The sequence below is a fragment of the Myxocyprinus asiaticus genome, chromosome 40 (genome assembly GCF_019703515.2).
Source record: "Myxocyprinus asiaticus isolate MX2 ecotype Aquarium Trade chromosome 40, UBuf_Myxa_2, whole genome shotgun sequence".
Classification (NCBI taxonomy): Eukaryota; Metazoa; Chordata; class Actinopteri; order Cypriniformes; family Catostomidae; genus Myxocyprinus; species Myxocyprinus asiaticus.
Genome location: NC_059383.1, coordinates 11,837,888 through 11,858,800, shown reverse-complemented (window position 1 = coordinate 11,858,800; position 20,913 = coordinate 11,837,888). Strand labels below are relative to the sequence as shown.

At 39.4% G+C, this 20,913-nt stretch overlaps 1 protein-coding gene across 1 annotated transcript in view; it reads right to left on the bottom strand.

Annotated features, from left to right (window-relative positions):
• Window positions 1-9,843: 9,843 nt before the first annotated feature.
• The window catches only part of LOC127431049 (rab proteins geranylgeranyltransferase component A 1-like), a 95,652-nt gene continuing 84,582 nt past the window's right edge, over window positions 9,844-20,913 (bottom strand). Inside the window, exons 14-15 of the mRNA XM_051681273.1 lie at window positions 13,461-13,618; window positions 9,844-10,592 (exon numbers count right to left, since the gene is read on the bottom strand). Of these exons, the coding sequence (XP_051537233.1) occupies window positions 10,323-10,592; window positions 13,461-13,618 (428 nt within the window). The 3' untranslated portion in view covers window positions 9,844-10,322. The remainder of the gene's footprint in view (window positions 10,593-13,460; window positions 13,619-20,913) is intronic.

Genomic DNA, 20,913 nt, shown 5'->3' with positions numbered 1-20,913 from the left:
CCGGTGGGGTGTGGTCTCTGCGGTGTCTTCCCCTTGGGACTTGTTGGGCAAGTCAACTTGTTCCCAAAGGACCGTTCGACGCTCATAAGAGCATTGGGGGAGGTTACGTGACGGCCTGGTGAGCTGGCTACAAGGCACACAGCGGTCTGCCTGTCTCGCACCACCAGTCCATGTAACACAGTTCAGCATATTGTGGCATTTCGTATAGGGACCCCTAGTGTCACTACATTGACACAACGTTGAGTGAGTGACAGATAGGGGACGTCCTGGAGACATTGTGTCCCTCTTGCCACAATACTGAACTACCCGCTGAAATGACCGGGACCTTGTCTCGGCTCCTCAGCACAAAACCTGAATGAGTGGTTGCGAGCCAGCTCCTTTTATACCCGTATGTTAGGGGGAGTGGCATGCAAATTCCACTCGCTAATTCCCACTGGCCTTTTTTCAAAATCCCAAGAGTGACCCCTAGTGTCACTACATCGACACAACGTCTCGTTCCCTCCATCAGGGAACGGAGGTTACGAAAATAACCAGGATGATTTTTCTAGTGCATCACGATCTTCATTTGAATGATCTAAATTTTTAATCCCTACAATGAGAGGAAATCACTCACATTAGCAACAAAATTTTGCGCTATGCAACTATCTGTGATTAGCCACTGGCTGGTAAATGTTTAGATTTCACTCACCAGCGATTGTGTACTATAGTGGGAAAGAAGTTCAGCTCCTTGTTGAGAGTAAAATTTTTTTTTAAATTGTTCTGTGTAATGTGTGTTCAAGGACGAGATCCACGCAATCAAACTGTCATTGAATAATGTCTCTTTTAATACTCTTTCTGTTCTTTACAGCCAATGATCAAAAACAACACAAATGGAAACACTTAATTCTAATCACGCATAGCACAAATGAGATAAAGCCGTTTGAGTCTCTCTCGTTAAAATGTGCTCATTTACAGACGCTCTTTACAGAAATGCCGGTTTTGTTTTAAGAGACACGTAGAGCCAAGGAGGGCGGGGCCGGGCTGGAATGACGCAGGCCCGGTCCCCAATCAGCCTGATGGGGTGTGCGAGGGATAAAGGCGGCCGGGGATGACAGTTCGAGAGAGAGAGAATTACAGGAAGCTGTACTGTGTGTTTATGGTTGTGTGTTTTTGGTTAAGTTTATTATTAAACTATTATTTATATTCTTAAGCCGGTTCTCGCCTCCTCCTTTCCACTCGAACCCCCTACACTGGTGCCGAAACCCGGGAAGGAGGAGGGATTCCCGTCGCAGAGTCCTCGACACTGCCGTCCACCCAGGGGAGCGCCGCTGCCATCCGACAGGGGACGGAGTAGCCCGACCACCCAGACGCGGGGAACGGCCGCTGTCTGCGAGGTGAGTAGGGACGGGACTCCCCGACCACCTGGAGCGAGGGAGCCGCTGCCGGGGGCGGAGGAGTGTCCTGCCATCCCCTAAGAACGTGGAGGGGTCGAGAGAAGACCGCCGTCCGCGGGGGGAGGAGGGAAGCGACTCCCCGACCGCCTGGAGTGGTAGGGCCACTACCAGGGGTGGAGGAGTGTCCCCACGGGACGCCGGGAACGCAGAGGGGCGTTCTGTCTGCTGGGGGTCGGAGGTCTGACTCCGGTCGCCCGGGGAGGAGCGACTGCCGTCCGCCTGAGAGGGTGGAGGAGTGATCGAGGACCACGCGACGGCGCATCAGAGAACCGGTGAGTTTCTTTTTCTCTCCCTCCTCTCTCTCTATGTCGCTCCGTGTTGGCCTTTCCCTCGCCTATTTTGTTTTGTTGTTGTTTTTCCCCTCCTGTCTCCTCCCAGGTCGAGCGAAGCGGGGATGACCCGCCGGCAGTTGGGGCGCAAGGCACGCCCCCCCCCCCGGAGAGGAAGGGGGGATGTACGTCATGCCAGGGGCTCCCCGGCCTGAGGCAACGCCGGGAGGAGTGTAGAGCCGAGGAGGGCGGGGCCGGGCTGGAATGATGCACGCCCAGTCCCCAATCAGCCTGATGGGGCGCGCGAGGGATAAAGGCGGCCGGGGACGACAGTTCGAGAGAGGGAGAATTACAGGCAGCTGTACTGTGTGTTTATGGTTGTGTGTTTTTGGTTAAGTTTATTATTAAACTATTATTTATATTCTTAAGCCGGTTCTCGCCTCCTCCTTTCCACTCGAACCCCCTACAAAACAGTACCGGTTTTTAGCGCGTGTTCAACAAATCAATATAAATACTTATAAATAGTACAAATTATGCATGTGAATAATAAACGTGTAACAAAATATAATATATGAAATATAATATCATATTAATTGATGGAATAAATGAATTTGTTCATTTTTAAAAAGCTCAAATGTGACCAAAATTATGAAAAACTTTATAATTAGTAAAATGAATATTTTGTAATGTACATAGTAAGAAGGTCCGCTGTATAATTAACAGCATCACCTGGGAGAGAATTTCTTTCATATGTAAGCAAAAATTTTAACTGGAAAATACTCATATGAAATCGGAATCAAATTGAGAGCTTGTGAATCAGAATCAAATCAAATAGGAAAACCTGTATCAATTCTCAGCACTACATTATATATATCACAGAATTTATCTCGTGTTCCACTTTGTAATGCTGTGACATTTTCCATTTAGTTAGTATCAGAAACAATTTTTAAACATTTGGTCCGAACAGACATTTATCTCAGTATTTCATTATGTTTACACTTGCATTGGCCTTGTCAAGCTTAGTAGTTCAACTCTGTTATGGCAAAATTTTAATGGTTACTGTTTACAGAAAATGGTTGTTCTTGGTACAAAGTACAATAATACACACACTCTTTTTAAAGAAAGAGAAGTGTGATATTATAAAGACAATATAAATAGTAAGCTTTTATATTGTTATTGTACTAAAGTCAAAATAAAAGATTAAAATATTATCTGTAGGGATGCACCACTGTATCAGGCAGTTTTTGACCAAATTATATTCACTGGATGTAACCATCAATATAAACTCTAACTGATAATACTGTATGAATTTGTAATGTTCTATCATAATATGTAAAATGTGAGTTTTATTGTTTAGAACTGCAAAAACAAAAGTGAACAAAATGTTTTAGAAGTGCAAATAACCTTTTTCTGTAATAACCACAATAACCACATTCTGTAAATTGTCATGTTATATTCTTTTTCTTTTTATCTTGTATTTATGTTTTATGTGGCTCTCTTAAAAGTTTGGCCTGTCATGTGTTCAACAGATCCAATCCATGTTCAGTGGAAATTAATTATTGTTAAAACAATAAAATAGCTTTTGTGCCTCTTTGAACATTTTAAAAACATAATTCTTAATCAAAATATTGAGCTGATGACAAAATAATGTAAGTGGCAAAATATCGGTATCGGCCTATAATTTTATCTAAAAAATGTTCTTGTTGGTGCATTCCTTATTTGGAAAATATTTAACCTGCTTTGTAGTACACTGACAGCATATCTTTTTTCTACCTAATAATTGAGTAATGTTAAATGTTAATCATGAAGAGAAACATTTAGAATAAACTGAAATGGCAAAAAGGTCAAATCCAGTAAATACTGTATATATATTTTATATCCCCCCACTCTGAGCTTCACATGTGTCCAAATTGTGGTGGTGCTGGTTCAAAATACACCACACTCTGCATTCTAATCCCACATGAAATGAACAACCATGCAAACTACAACACATAAGTGTAAAATAAACTCAAGACTGTGTAATATATGACACACATAACTCTTGACTCGACTCTAAACACTCGTCAGTTTTGTCAGGGGTGTGCTTACTCCCAGCAGTCTAGGAGGATCAGCACACTTCCTCCGGTCTGAGACTAACCTGGGCCATGTGTTCAACAGTAATTCTTCCCCTCCAGAATGAGTAAATACCCTTGGCAGAGCCCATATCAAATTCCACAGAAACAAAGACAGCAAGCACTGTGAGGGACGACTGCACACTCGCAGCCATAATGAGCCATCTGTTCAGCCATGGCAGTGCAAACCAAATGTCATCAAACTGCACTTCTCTCCATCCCGCCCACGTTTCATTATCTCTCCTTTATAGCAGGTAAACCACATGTTTTTATGCTTAAGATGCATCACTAATGCTCAATTCAGCTTATATTTGAGTTTCACATGAAAATCAGTTTGAATCAGTGACAGACAATGCAAAAAAAGTTAAAATCACAGATATTTTTAAATCTGGCAAATCAATTTAAATGTGTCTGCTATATAATGTATACTGCCATCCAATTTCAAAACAGAGTAACTGAACCAACACTGAAACGGGGGAAAAATGGCTTCAATGTTTTTTGAAAATCCAGTCATATTTGAATTAAAAATATACACTGATCAGCCACAACATTAAAACCACCTGCCAAATATTGTGTAGGTCCCCCTCGTGCCGCCAAAACAGCATCAATCCGCATGCTATTCTTCTAACCACAATTGTACAGAGTGGTTATCTGAGTTACCGTAGACTTTGTCAGTTGTAACCAGTCTGGCCATTCTCTGTTGACCTCTCTCATCAACAAGGCATTTCCGTCCACAGAACTGCCGCTCACTGGATGTTTTTTGTTTTTGGCACCATTCGGAGTAAATTCTAGAGACTATTGTGCATGAAAATCCCAGGAGATCAGCAGTTACAGAAATACTCAAACCAGCCCATCTGGCACCAACAATCATGCCACGTTCCAAATCACTGAGATCACATTTATTTCCCCATTCTGATGGTTGACGTGAACATTAACTGAAGCTCCTGACCCATATCTGCATGATTTTATGCACGGCACTGCTGCCACACGATTGGCTGATTAGATAATCACATGGATGATTGTTGGTGATGCCATTGCTTTCACTCTACATACTGCTCTCTCACACCTGGACAAAAGGAACACATGTAAGAATGCTGTTTGTAGACCACAGTTCAGCATTCAACACCATAGTGCCCTCCAAGCTTGACGTTAAGCTCCGGACTCTGGGCTTGAACAGCTCACTGTACAGTTGGATCCTGGACTTCCTGTCAGGCAGATGCCAGGTGGTCAGAATGGGCAGCAACATCTCTACGCCAATGAACATCAACACTGGAGCTCCACAGGGCTGTGTTCTCAGTCCACTCCTGTACTCTCTGATGACATGATGGTGGTAGGCCTGATCACAGATGATGACAAGACAGCCTACAGAGAGGAGGTGTGTTCACTAACATGCTGGTGCCAGGAGAACAACCACTCTCTCAACATCAACAAGACCAAGGAGCTTGTGGTGGACTACAGGAGACTGGACAAAGAACACAGCCCCATCACTATCGATGGAGCACCAGTGGGGATGGTCTGCAGCTTAAAATCCCTCAGAGTTCACATCTCTGATGACTTCACATGGTCCATCCACACAGAGGCCATATTGAAGAAGACGCACCAGCAGCTCTTCTACCTGAGACGATTGAGGAAGTTTGAGATGAGTCACAACATCCTCAGATCGTTCTACACGTGCACTGTGGAGAGCACACAGTGGCTGCATCATCGTCTGGTACGGGAGCAGTACAGCTCTCAACCGCAAAGCGCTGCAAAGGGTAGTACAAACATCCCAGCATATCGTTGGAGGTGAGCTTCCCTCCCTCCAGGACATCTATACCAGGCGATGTGTAAGGAAAGCACAGAGGATCAATGGCAACACAATGGTATATGCCACATATATGTATACTGTACTTAATTCAATTCAGTGCAGTTGCCTCTAACTGTTCAGTTTATATTTTGTGTAATGTGTATTGTGTAACATGCAAACTGTGTAAACATCTGTGGATTGTTATTCTTTATAGTGTTATATTGTTATTCTGTATAGTGTTATATTGTTATTCTCTATATTGTTATTCTGTACACTGTTATTCTGTTGAGCGTACTTATACTTATTGTATTTACATGTATACCTGCAATGTCTGCACCATGCACATAAGCTTTTCACACATCGTTTCACTTGTGTAATGGCACAGTGACAATAAAAGTGAGTTGAGTTGGTACCAGACGGGCTGGTTTGTGTATTTCTGTAACTGCTGATCTCCTGGGATTTTCACACACAACAGTCTCTAGAATTTACCCTGAATGGTACCAAAAACAAAAAAAACATCCAGTGAGCAGCAGTTCTGAGAATGGAAATGCCTTGTTGATGAGAGAAGTCAACAGAGAATGTCCAGACTGATTTGACAAAGTCTACGGTAACTCAGATAACTGCTCTGTACAATTGTGGTGAGAGGAATATCATCTCAGAATGCTATTTAGAGATGCGGGTTGGAGCTGTTTTGACGGCACGAGGGGGACCTACACAATATTAGGCAGGTGTTTTTTTATATTAACATTTTATTGATTCACAAAACAGGATTGAAGAAACAGAACATACACACACAGAATCAAATTATATATCCCCTGGACAATTCGTCACACATAAAACTCTGAACCCTCAATCATAAATCTTGGATCTTAACACACCACCAAAAAACATGTTGTGTCTCCATATTCTGATTGGCATCGCCAGCAGGTGGGTGTGTCTTTAAGACCAAGCCTATACAATCTAGAGGGGGTCCAATAGAATCGATGTAATATCTTAAATTGCATAAGACACACCCTTGCATCTCTAGATGTAGACTTGATGTTTTTTTTTTAATCTTAGCCCACACTCCCTCCTCCAATACCAAGTTGAAATCTTTCTGAGACCGAATGCATAATAATAAAACAAAATCTTGGGTAGACCTAGCCCACCATTGTCAATCGAAGTGTAATCTGGGACGTTTACCATTCCAAATGAAGGACTTCACTATGCTATCAAATTGCATGGAATAAGAGAGAGGGACATCATAGGGAGAGATTGTTGAAGGTAGTTGAATTTTGGAATACAATTCATTTTAATAACATTAACCTTCCAGGCAGGTGGTTGTAATGTTGTGGCTGATAGGTGTAGTAATAGTAATAGTCTCACTATATTTTCTCTGTATGTGAGTATGAGCAATTTTCAGTCAAACCCATCTGTCACAGGGCAGACAGTCTAGCCCCCCCGTCCAAATTTGCATACTTACTACTAAATAGCATGCCAAAGAAGTATGTCCCCTGATGAGTACCCCTCAGGTCAAAGTATAAATCAATTGTCCTCGTTGCTGATCGCTTCACGCACATCACAATGATTAGTGTGTGATTAGTGTGTCCGAATACTCAGTGTTCATAAAACAATAGGCGAAAAATACCGGATTACCTACTACATATCGTCAGAAAATCTGATTCATTTAAGGTATCCGGTTCGTTTGGACAGTTCACTTCTTTAATTTGGTTCAGAAAAATTATTCACAAACTTGTCATTACTCGGAAGTATTCTCAGAAGCCCCCATGTAGCATTTTACATTGAATTTTGCTGTTCAATATTATATTTCACTAGGTTATATATAGAGTCAAATTGTTTCAGCATTATTGATTGCATGGTTAATGATGTGTTCATGTCATGTAATTACGAGATGGCAAATCGGAAATTCTACTCAGAGCTGTTCACTTCCTCAGATCTCGTAAGTTTTTCCTTATGACTTATAACAGCGATACTCTGTTGTTGATAACAACAATTTGTTTATCACTATATTAATTCACCTCTATGTGTTGTTGAAAAATGTTTAAGAACAAAAAAATTATTCTGGCATCAATGGCATTATAAAATGACATATCAAACAGAAATATGTGTTCACCATCTTGAACTGTTGAGGCCACTGCCATATTGGGTCTTTTTACATGACTTCACGACTGTCAAGTCGGAACTTTCATAGAATTCAAAGTTTTCAACTTTGTTGAGTTTTACAAAGATGTGAGTGATTTTTTCAATTCGGAATCATGTAATGAGGGTAATTCGACATAATGTGAACAAAACAACAAAAACAGTGTTGCCAATATTAATAAAAACGTTTACTGTTAATAACAGATATTCCCATTTTGTTAACAACATTGTTCCCATCTTACAGTTTATCTCCTACAAAGTCACCCTTACAAAAAAATCTAAACTAGCCGCAAACTTGTCGCTCATTATTTTCACATGCAAATTCACTTGTGATTCGCCGCTAATGTTTGCCAAAACTTTGCAGCTCTTCGCCGCTAGTGGTGAACCTCTGGCAAACATTTGGCAACAACTTGCCGCAAGTTTGTTTTTTTGTAAGGGCATCCCTCAGAATTGATCTGCCGACTATTTGCGTATGGGTTTGTTTGAGTCATTAAAGAGAATCGGTTCAAATGAATTCAGAAAAAGATTCTGAAGTGTGCAACCAGCGGACCATTTACTATCCTATGATCCCACGGGTGTTGGGAAGATATCATATTTTAAACGCTGAATTAAAAAATGGCAAAAAAACCCAAGCCGGGCGGCTGTTTTCAACTGAGAGAAAGTTGCTCCTGGTTATTAAATTGTACTTGTTGAACAAAATCAGAGTAAATTATTCAACAAAACCAGAGTAAATTATTTTGAATGTTGTTGTTACTTATTCGTATATTCAGGTCACGGGACAATGTCCACAATTTCGGATTAAGTATGTCCGGGAATGTATTCATACTACTCACCTGCATATCTAAAGAAGTACTTATCTAAAGAATGTACTTTATTAATGGCTGAGAAGTACATTCTTCATCAAGTGCAGTTCAAATGACAGTATGCAAATTGAAACTTAAGAGACCAGATTTCACTCATAAATCATTTTTGACAAAAAGTGTAGTTACTGCATTTTGCCTTTGCAGGATAGTACAGTTGTTCGGAACTGTGAATGCATAAAAAGCTGGATCAGGGGATGCATGCAGCACAGGTTTAAACACAAATAAACTAGACGTAACACCAAAATACTTCTTCAATAAATATTTAATGTCTGCAACCATTTTTTTTATGATACAACTATAGCAATACATTTCTGAAATACATTTGGATGTGACATGACAGAGAACTGTTTTGTTGGGACCCGAAATGACTGACAGCATTAAAACAGAAATATGAAATACATATTGCTAGCAGACAAGTCGTCAGAAGGTTTGAAGCAGAAGTACATATTCCATATGACCAAAGTCATTCGGCTTTAATGAAGGATAGTTCACCCAAAAATGAAAATTCTGTCATCATTCTTCACACACAGACGCAGGCTTTCTTACGTTTAACATAAAAGGAGATGTCAGGCAGAATGTTAGGGACTGACAGCCTCAGTCACCAATCACTTTCATTGTATGTAAAAAATTATATTTTTGGGTGAATTATTCCTTTATAGGGATATTTCACCCAAAAATGAAAATTCTCTCATTATTTACTCACCCTCATGATATCCCAGGTGTGTATGACTTTCTTTTTTCACCAGAACACATTTGAAGAAAATTTGAAAAACATCTTAGCTCAGTAGGTCCTTAAAATGCAAGTGGATGGAGATTTCTCTATTGAAGCTCCAAAAATCACAGACAGTCAACATAAATGTCATCCATACGAGACCAGCTGTTACATTAATGTCTTCTAAAGTGACACGATCACTTTTAGTGCAGAAAGATAAATATTAAGTACTTTTTCATGCTTCCTTTCTGCAGCGGTATGCGTGTGACGTAATCACATTAGCATTTGAAACAGGTGAGAACTGACGCACGTGCGTCATAGCCGGAAGAGGAGCGCTGTTTACAAATGAGGAGGAATGCTGTACATTAGCTTTGTTGGTTTTGGTTTAGATCTGTATTTATCTGTTTCTTTACTCAAAATGGTGCGTTTGTGTGCTTATCCTGGATGTCTCAACCGAGTCTGTGATTTCTGGAGCTTCAAAAGTGAAATCACCATCCACTTGCATTTTAAGGACCTACTGAGCTAAGATATTTTTCTAATTTACTTCAAATGTGTTCTGGTGAAGAAAGAAAGTCATACACACCTGGGATATCATGAGGGTGAGTAAATAGAGAATTTTCTTTTTGGGTGAACTATCCCTTTAAAGTAAGTTAATTGTAAAATATGCTTTGATAGGCACCTTTTGTGAACCATGCAAAGACAAAATTGTGAATACACGATGGAATAAACATCTTCTTTAGAAAAAGTGAACAATTCGTTAGGCTAACCGTTACAGTGACGAGCCAAACTAAAACATTAAAGGCTTTGAGTGTGAAAATGCTCACATTTTTAACTGGAAAGAGATTTTGTCATTGCAGCACACTGGTCCAGTCCAAGAAGACATGGATTTTAAGCAGAACATAATGACATTGTATGAGGGAAGCCATATGTTCTCCTCCATAGGCATTCAGACAAACAGATAACAGAGCAACAGTGATTATTTAAAAGTGAGGAACCATCTCTAAGGGATCTATTCATCAGTGAGTGTGGTCTGAGTGGTTGTCTCCAGGATAACACTGTCTATATTCTCTGAAGCCTCAGAGCTTTCTGCTGATGGGCTCTTCTCCTGGGCGACACCTTCTTCTTCTGCATTGCTTTTGTCTCCGTCTGTGCTATTAGTGTCGCCAAACCCCGCCCCCTCGGCCTGTGAACCATCACCGTCGTAGATGATGTCCTCAGGGTTGGGTGCAGGTGGGCAGAACTCCTCATCGGGCAGGAGATGATGAAACACTGATTCAGCCTGGCAATAAACACACCATATTTTAGTATTAGAGATGTGAGAATGCAAAGTTTTGGGCAGCACAGGCTGAAATGTTGTTGATTATATACAGTACTGTGCAAAAGTTTTATGCACTTGTGAAAAATGTTGCATTGTGAGGATGTCTTCAAAAACAATGACATAAATAGTTTTCATTTATCAATTACCATTATACAAAGTCCAGTAAACATAAAAAAGCTAAATCAATATTCGGTGTGACCACCTTTGCCTTCAAAACAGCACCAATTTTCCTAGGTACACCTGGACACAGTTTTTCTTGGTTGTTAGCAGATGTTCGAAGCTTCTTGGAGAATTCACCACAGTTCTTCTATCTATTTCGACTGTCTCAATTACTTCTGTCTCTTTATGTAATCTCAGACTGACACGATGTTCAGTGGGGGGCATTGTGGGGGCCATGACATCTGTTGCAGGGCTCCCTGTTCTTCTATTCTAATCTTTTCTATTTGCAAAAGTAATGTTTGGGAGTCTAACATTTATATTTCCTATTGACACACTAAAGCTGAAGATATAAATAACCATCTTGAGACAAATGCTTTTGTGAAACATCTTATGTGCCTAAGACTTTTGCACAGTACTGTATGTGAAAAGAAGTTCACAACTTCTGCAAACCTTTACTTAATATATTTCTGCACACTGGACTGTTTGTTTGAGATATAACCACAAATTTTCTATATTGATTTGACATCAAATGTGACATCCAACTTCATTGGTTCTCGAGTGTCTCGTGGCCAATCATCATTGATGCCAAACCTGGTGCGACACATTAAGACATGCTATATTTTTAATTTACGTGAACACAAATTAAATTTAAAAGCTACGGAGGAGGGAAAGAGTGACTTAAATTTTGGTCCTCACACAAAGCTTTCTTGTGGCTTCAGAACAATTGAAATACAGCACACAAGTTGTATGGACTACTTCTATGAGGCTTGTACGGTCCTTTTCTATTCTTTTGGAGCTCAAAGGCATCCGTCCCCATCCACTTTCATTGTATAGAAAAGAGTAGCTCAAACATTCTACTAAACATCTCATTTTGTGTTCCATGAAAGAAAGAACGTCAAATGGGTTTGGAAAGACACACGGGCAAGTAAATAACAGAATTTGGGTGTTTCCAAGATTGTGGTGCCTTTTGCTACAGTACTGTGCAAAAGTCTTAGGCACATAAGATGTTTCACAAAAGCATTTGTCTTAAGATGGTTATTTATATCTTCAGCTTTAGTGTGCCAATAGGAAATATAAATGTTAGACTCCCAAACATTACTTTTGCAAATAGAAAAGATTAGAATAGAAGAACAGGGAGCCCTGCAACAGATGGCATGGCCCCCACAAAGCCTCCCACTGAACATCATGTCAGTCTGAGATTACATATAGAGACAGAAGCAATTGAGACAGCCGAAATAAATAGAAGAACTGTGGCATACTGTCCAAGAAGCTTGGAACATCCTATCTGCCAAAAAAACAAGAAAAACTGTGTCCAGGTGTACGTAGGAGAATTGGTGCTATTTTGAATGCAAAGGTGGTCAAACCAAATATTGATTTAGATTTTTTTACGTTTACTGGACTTTTTATGACATTAATTGATCAATGAAAACTATTTATTGCATTATTTTTTGAAGAAATCCTCACTATGGGGGGCCTGGGTAGCTCAGTGGTAAAAGACGCTGGCTACCACCCCGGAGTTCGCTAGTTCGAATCCCAGGGCGTGCTGAGTGACTCCAGCCAGGTCTCCTAAGCAACCAAATTGGCCCGGTTGTTAGGGAGGGTAGAGTCACAGGGGTAACCTCCTCTTGGTCGCTATAATGTGGTTCGTTCTCGGTGGGGCACGTGGTGAGTTGAGTGTGGATGCCGCAGTGGATGGCGGAAGCCTCCACATATCTCCGTGGCAACACGCTCAACAAGCCACGTGATAAGATGCACGGGTTGATGGTCTCAGACGCGGAGGCAGCTGGGATTCGTCATCTGCCAACCGGATTGAGGCGAATCACTACGCGACCACGAGGACTTAAAAGCGCATTGGGAATTGGGCATTCCAAATCGGGTAAAAAAACAAAAAAAAAAACAAAAAAAGAAATCCTCACTATGCAACATTTTTCACAAGTGTCTAAAACTTTCGCACAGTACTGTGTGTATATATATATATATATATATATATATATATATTCATTTCCTGGACACCATGGGCAGACAAAAACTTCTGATTTATATCAGTTATATTGTTATCTTTACAGAGGAGGTACTGGTCAAAGTAACCCAAATTAAAGATGAAAGTAGTTTATTAATGAAAGAAATTATATTATGACATTTATTACTTAAATTAAATGCTATAAAAATTTGGATAGAAGGAAAAATGACTGTTATATTTTAGTAAGTGTTGAGAAACATGCAGCTTTTGTCCACAAACACACACACAATGAAATCATAACAACTAAATATTATTGCCTGAGATTGGCAAAAACACTTTTGAAGGGTTAAATGCACATTTTCTTAGATTGACAACTGACAGAAAGTTGAGTTCAATTTTCAAGAGGTGCAAGCCTAAATGGCACCGTAATTTTAGAATCTCTCATTTTCATTTTTGTGAGCTATTCCTTTTTAACTTTGAAAATCAATAAAATAACCACAATATAGCCCACAACAAGATATAGAAACATTTTCAATCACGTTATTCATTTAAACCACACAATAAGGACTTTAAGACATTACAGCATAATTTCTGTTAAAGCATGATTTTCTGTAAAGCTGCTTTGAAACGATGTGTGTTGTGAAAAGCACTATACAAATAAAAATGACTTGACTTGATTGGTAGTGTCTGCCTCCCTCTGCTGGACTCACCAGTTTGATGGAGTAGTCACTGCCCAGGCTGGCATCAGGACCAGTGCACACATGAACATTACTCGGCAGAATGTAGCTGCTGCCATCCAGAGCTGACGTGTCCCTCATGTTGAAGTACATCACCCACAGCACTGTTGGCTTGCTTCTCTCTTCTGCACCTAAACACAAATCATTTAATTGCATTTCCAATTCTGTCTTTCAAAGTCTGGACACAAGAACAGTTTGCATTTCAGATGTCTTACCCTTGACACTCTCTGAGACAATTCCAACAAATATTAAGTCAAATCCGACCCAAATCGCCTATTTGTATGGTAATTACTAGGCCCACATGGAATCTGTGCACTTTTTTCTTCTTCACGGACTGTGAGGGGAAAGTCCACAAACCTCTGCGAAAGAAGTTTAAAATGGTAAAATTTGCGGGAGCTTCTTTTGCATGGACAAATGCCAGTGGAAAACCTAGAAATTTTCATTTGTGGTTTGAAGTTGTACAATTTGCCACATTTTAACAAATTTGACATTTGTTGGAACCTACTATTTTAGGTCAGACCCTCAGTAAGATTACAAGTGTTTGTTTTTTATATGCAACAGTCAGGATTTCAGCACCAAGGACAGCGAAAAACAACAGTAGTCTGACATCGGGTCAGCTGCAGCAAGTGTCATCCAGTTTGCAACTAATTCTGGCCAAGAACTGCCCTCTTAGACAGGAAATGGCCATCGGACCGACATGTAAAGCGACTAACCACAGTTTGTTTGTTTTTACGTAAAAACTGCTTTTTGGGGTCACTGGCTGGCCTGAACTGGGAGAGACACTGGCCACAGGTGCTACAGACAAACACTGACCTATCAGGTGTTTTAAATAGACCTTCTTCATTTAAAGTTATCACATTTATAAGGAATATACAAGAAGCTACTTTGTTCCTCAAAACCCAGTTAAATTGGTTAAATACAACAGCAACATTTGCCCCTCCAATACCGTGAGTTTGGGGGCGAGCTATGTTTGTTTGACCATAAAGTGAATCTGTGATTCATTTGTTTTAACTGGTTCACTAACATAAACCCTCCGAACAAAGTAATTCACTAAAAAGAATTGGGCTTCCCAATGCTTCCTATGAGTGGATTGGTGAATCATTTGTTTTAGACTGTTCACATACATGAACTATCTAAACAAAGAGATTCACTCAAATTAATTGGACTTCCCAAAGCTACATATACAGTAAGTGGATTGGTGAATTGTTTGTTCTAGCTGGTTCACTTTCAGGAACCATCTCATCAAAGTGACTGACTAAATTAAATTGGAATTCTCATAGCTACGAATAAGTGGATTAGTGAATCATCTGTTTTAACTGGTTAACTTGCATGAATTATCTGAACAAAGTGATCCACTATAAGGAATTGGTCTTCACAAAGTTTCATATAAGTGGAATGGTGAAATTTTTTAAATATTTTTTTATTTTTACTCTCTTTCTCCCAATTTGGAATTCCCAATGTGCTTTTAAGTCCTCGTGGTCACGTAGTGATTCGCCTCAGTCCGGGTGGCAGAGGACGAATCCCAGTTACCTCCGCATCTGAGATCGTCAACTCGTGCATCTTATCACGTGGCTTGTTGAGCGCGTTGCCACGCAACTCACCACGCGCCCCACCTAGAACGAACCACATTATAGCGATCATGAGGAGGTTACCCCAGCAACTGGGCCAATTTGGTTGCTTAGGAGACCTAGCTGGAGTCACTCAGCACACCCTGGGATTCAAACTAGCGAACTCCAGGGGTGGTAGCCAGCGTCTTTACCACTGAGCTACCCAGGCCCCCAGAATGGTGAATTGTTTGTTTTAGCTGGTTAACTTTCATGAACCATCCGAACAAAGCAATTCTCAACAATGAACTGGACTTCCCAGTGCTTCATATACAGTAAGTGGATTGGTGAATCGTTTGTTTTAGCTGGTTCACTTTCATGAACCATCCTAACAAACCAATTCACTAAAATGTATTGGACTTCCCAAAGCCACATTTAAGTGAACTGGTGAATCATTTGTTTTAACCAGCTCACTTAAATGAACCATCCCAACTTACCACTTCACTTAAATGTACTGGCCTTGGACAAGTGAAATTATTTTCCGTGGTAATCGACAGTGTCACAGAAAAGGAAACAAATTCCCATTTCAAAGATCTACATTGATTTATCATGAGATCAGTCATTGTTAATATTTTGTTATTGGCTTCATGACATGGGTTATCTTAGCTAGTTTTCCTCTGCTTTGATGACATCGCAGGCTAAATAGGCTCTATGGTCATACAGAGGAGGAGAGAGAATCTTGTGTGTGTGTGGCACTGGTTCATTTAAAGCGTAAAGCTGTCAGTCTGTATCATTACCCTTTAAATACACAAGCCTTTGCTGCAAAAAGGTGGGAAAAGAAAGGCTAGAAAAGCATGAGAGAGAGAGAAGGTGTCAGTCTGAAATGTCAGTACGGTCATTACCCAAATGTCACACAATTATGACGCGTGTTCCTTTTCCTGCCCGGAGAGGCCCAGTGATTTGCTTAATTTGGAAAGGGGGAGAGGTGTGGTGGCATCAATGTTTAGCGCTGCTTCAAAAACACCCTTTCCTGTGAATGCTGCTGGGTCACCGATACACACAATACTGAAGCCTTTAACTGAACATACACAACACCACATCATCTCTTCTATTACAGACTGAAGAGCCCGAAAATGAGCCATGCACACAAGACTTGACAATATGTGGACACTGATGGAAAAATATAAAACTATTGATTTAAAGTTGTTGATAAGTATAGAAACAATTTTAATTTTATTGAAAAATATTCAGATATATACAAATACATACATTTAAGTGCATAAGTTTGCATTCCTCATAAGTTTACACACTGCTTTCAGAATTTACACAAATATGAGATAAAATATGTATTTTTTTCATTTTGTATTGCCATACAGAAGCAAGCTACATAAATATTTGTATATGTACCACAAGAGAAAATAATAAAAATGTGCAGAAATCATTCTGTCCAAAAGTCTACATCCCCTTAGTTCTTAATGTAGTGCGTTGCCTTCTTGAGTATCAATGAACGTTGTCATTTTTTAAATATTTGTGTTTGAGTCCCTCAGTTATCCTAAGTGTCAAAGTTGGATGTCTACTTCATAGCACTGTTGAGAAGAACTCAAATGTGCAGAAGATTCTGGGAAACCAAAGAATGTGCAGTAACAGGACGATTTCCCTTAAGAACAGTGGGCTGCTTTACTGCTCAGGACAAAGCAGAGACTCAACAATCACAAAAGATACAAACAGTCATTGATCATCAAGGAAACAATGCACCATATTAAGAACCAAGGGGATGTACACTTTTGAACAGGATCATTTGTGTAAATTCAGTCATTATTTATGAAGTTGAAATAAGGAGGGCTGATAACATCAACAGAAGCATATAACATCGATTAAAGGGATAGTTCACCCAAAAATTAACATTCTCTTATTTTCTCACCCTCATGCCTTCCCAGATCCCATCCTAGAACACAGTTAAAGATTTTTAGAAGAATATCTCAGCTCTGTAGGTCCTCACAATGCAAGCAAATAATTGGCAGAAATCTGAAGGTCCAAATATCACATAAAGGCATCATGTCTTCTGAAGCAATCCAATAGGTTTTGGGTGAGAACAAACCAAAATATAACTCATTTTTCACTGTACATCTTGCCATTGCAGTCTCTAAGCACGATCATGATTTCAAGTTCAATTACACTTCCTAGTGCTTACTGCAAGCACAGAGTGCTAGATGGTGCTATACGAAGTGTAATCAAGCTTGAAATCATGATTGCCAAGAAAACTGCTTTTAAGATTTATTGTGAAAAAGGAATAACATTTTGATCTGTTCTCACCCAAAACCGATTGGATTGCTTCAGAAGACACTGACTAAACCACTGGAGTCTTATGGATTACTTTTATGATGCCTTAAGGCCTGTTCACACCATATTAGTTACGATTTTGGGAGACAAACCTCTGAGGGAAGGTCTTTTCATAGCGAGTCCGTAAAAAATGAAATTAAAAACTATTTCACCCCTGTATAGTAGGCGGCGCTGTTGCTGTTCTACAAACATTTGTACCAGTCTCCTGTCCGCACTTTCAGCTGTTAGAGATTAATATATTGAATGCTGTTAAAGCATTTATTTACCTAATTTGGCATAAATATTTCATTATGTTCTTTCCATGGTGTTGATGCATTTTGAGGAGTATTTAATCTGTGTTTTTTATGTGAATGAGATGAGTAAAGAGCGCTGCTGAATATTTACCTACACATGTAGGCTATTTTGCTACAAGTAGGCTTATATTCCAAATGGATTCCCGAATCCAACTTCTCTCTTTATAATGCATGGATAATTGTCACCGGTCCTACTCGACCTGCCCCGAGCGGGATTCGAACCGGCGGAGGCAGATGCACTAGAAAAGCCATAGCCCCTAGCCTTAGTCGCTAGTGCGTCTCTTAAGGCCAGAAGGGTGAGGTTTACACACTGCACAGCTATCACATACCAGCTGGCTACAGTTACATAATATAACAAAAGGTACAGTGATATAAATACACATGGAATAATGTACGTTAAGAATAACAGGTAGGCCTATATTATAAAATATGATGCATAATATTAAAAATAATATACAAGAAAGCACTGCCTCACGGTATTTATTTAAAGTATTGCAATACTTTGTTATATTATCCTTGCAATAAAAATAGCAGTGTGGTTCTGCAATTTGTTTGTTTACAGTAAAATATTGCATGTAATGTGTCTATGGGATTTTACTACGAGCTCAGTGCAAACTAATCGCCGACCCTCACTGCTATTCATAACGCCATGAGAATGTAACAGGAACAGTGATTTGCTTATTAAATAATGTACATTAAGACAAAAAACATAAGCAGACTTTCAAAAACAGACCGGAATTAAGTTTGCAGTACAAAGGGTTCATCGCTCATGAACTGCAACTATGTATTTTTAAGTATATAACTTTCGGGGGTACCAGCTGCACGTCCAATGTGGGTGTTTGCCAGTTGATTAGCGCAAACAACGCGCTGGACTGAGCAGCTGCAACGACTCTGGAAAAATGAAAAAAGCACTTCTCATTGGTCAGTTAGTTTTCATCGCAGTCGGAGGAAAAAAGAAAATAAAAAGAATCGGACCCCTCTCCGTAAAAAAAACTTTGGATTGTCGGCGGACCCCCCACAAGGCATTGAGGACCCCTCCATAAGAAAAAAAAATATTGACTTTAGAGGGTCCCAAATAATTTTTATTTTAATAAAGATAATAATGGCAAGTACGATTTAATGAAAATGTAAACGCCACTACATCACAAGACCCCCAAACAACCCTTGAGGGGTGGGGACCCTCCATAAGCCTGGAATCAATTCGAGCACTGCACTCAGCACCGCTCACATAATCTGGTCTGGAATCCCACAAACAATGAAAAGCAGTGATACAACTTAACAACAGCAGTCAACTTATACGACAGTGATCCAAACACTAAAACATTCCAGTGCTGTTATTCAAAATATCACAATCTAGCAACAGCTACTGACACAAAACACCTGTTCATCTAGTCACTGTGTTTATCACTGCGCAGCACCCATAGAACATATTATTTTTTACGTGTCAGGGACTATATTTTCTAGCGGAAGGATAACACTTAATAAAACTTTAATAAAACTTTTTTAAAGAAAATTTGTGCCCTTAAATTGTTACTACGCAACAACTGTTACATAAAAGCAATACAATACTCATAAAATACTTAGTATTTTTATTCACCCATTTATCTTTAAGTCTAAGAAATACCATAAAGTATCGGTGAAAGTATGCAAGTGTTTGGGCTGACAGCCAGAGAACACAGAGGCTTTCTTTCGGTCAAACACATGCACACACATGCTCCCAGATGTGACAAATGTCAGATTAGCATACAGCAGCACTCCTGATGGGGACTAACACATGCCTACAGCTGCACACCTCCCAAATCACAGCCACCCCCTAACACACTGGCACACTGCCTCAACACACACGCGCACACACACACACACTGAAATTAAACCAACATTTATCCTTACAACGATTAAAAGGGTGATCTGCTTATAACATCTTAAAGGAATATCCTGGGTTCAACACAAGTTAAGCTCAGTCGACAACATTTGTGGCATAATGTTGATTTCCACAAAATTGAAATTTCGACTCGTCTCTCCTTTTCTTTAAAAAAAGCAAAAATCGAGGTTAGTGAGGCACTTACAATAGAAGTGACTGGGGACAATTTCTGGAGATTTTAAAGGCAGAAATGCGAAGCTGATAATTTTATAAAAGCACTTACATTAATTCTTCTGTTAAAACTTGTGTATTATTTGAGCTGTAAAGTTGTTTAAATCATACTTTTTTTCAGACATTTTAGGGTTTCAAGAATGATTTCATTATGTTGTCATGGCAACAAAGTTGTTAGATTAAATATAACTTTACATAGAAAAAGTTAGTAAGCAATTTCATCACTCTAGAATCATTTTAACAAGCATATTGTGGCTCTACATTTGAAACAGTGAGTATTTTAAAGTTTACGGATTGGCCTAGGGCTGGGTATTGATACAGATTTCCTGATTCAATTCTGATTCAGAAGCTCTCGATTAGATTCTAATTTCGATTCGATATCGATTCAAATGGGTAGATTTCAGTTATAATGTCCCTTTTGCTTACATATGAAAGAAACTGTCTCCCAGCTAATACTGTTAATTATACAGGGGACCTTCTAACTAGGTACATTACAAAAATATTAATTTGACTAATATTTTATTAGTTTTTCATCATTTTGGTCATATTTTAGATTTTTTTTTTTTTTTTAAATGAACAAACCCATGTATTCAACCAATAAAAATATAAAAATATTGCATACTGTGACTATTTACAAGTATTTATATTGATTTGTTGAATGCATGCTAAAAACCAGTACTGTCTCTTTAAGAATCCTGGCTGTTCTTTAAAGAGCATCTGTAAACGAGGGCATGTTAACAAGAGAGACTTGAACGGCTTTACCTCATCCGAGATATGCATGATTAGAATTATTTCTATTTTTGTTGTTTTTGATAAACAACTGACTGTAAAGAACAGAAAGAGTACTAAAAGAGACATTATTCAATGACAAATGGGTTGTGTGGATCTCGTCTTTGGACACATTACATGGATCAACTTTTACTCTCGACAAGCAGTGAAAGGATCTCACTGTTGAATACTCCACCCAAATACTGTATAATCTAAACATTTACCAGCCAGCTGCCAACCATACATTTTAGTTGCATAGTGCAAAATATGGTTGCGATGCGAGTGACATCCCTTTTATTGTAGTAGATGGTTGAACATAGAGTAAAAGATCAATCTTGGGATTTAAGAATTGATATCGAGATTGCGATGCATAGGAAACTTAGTATTTT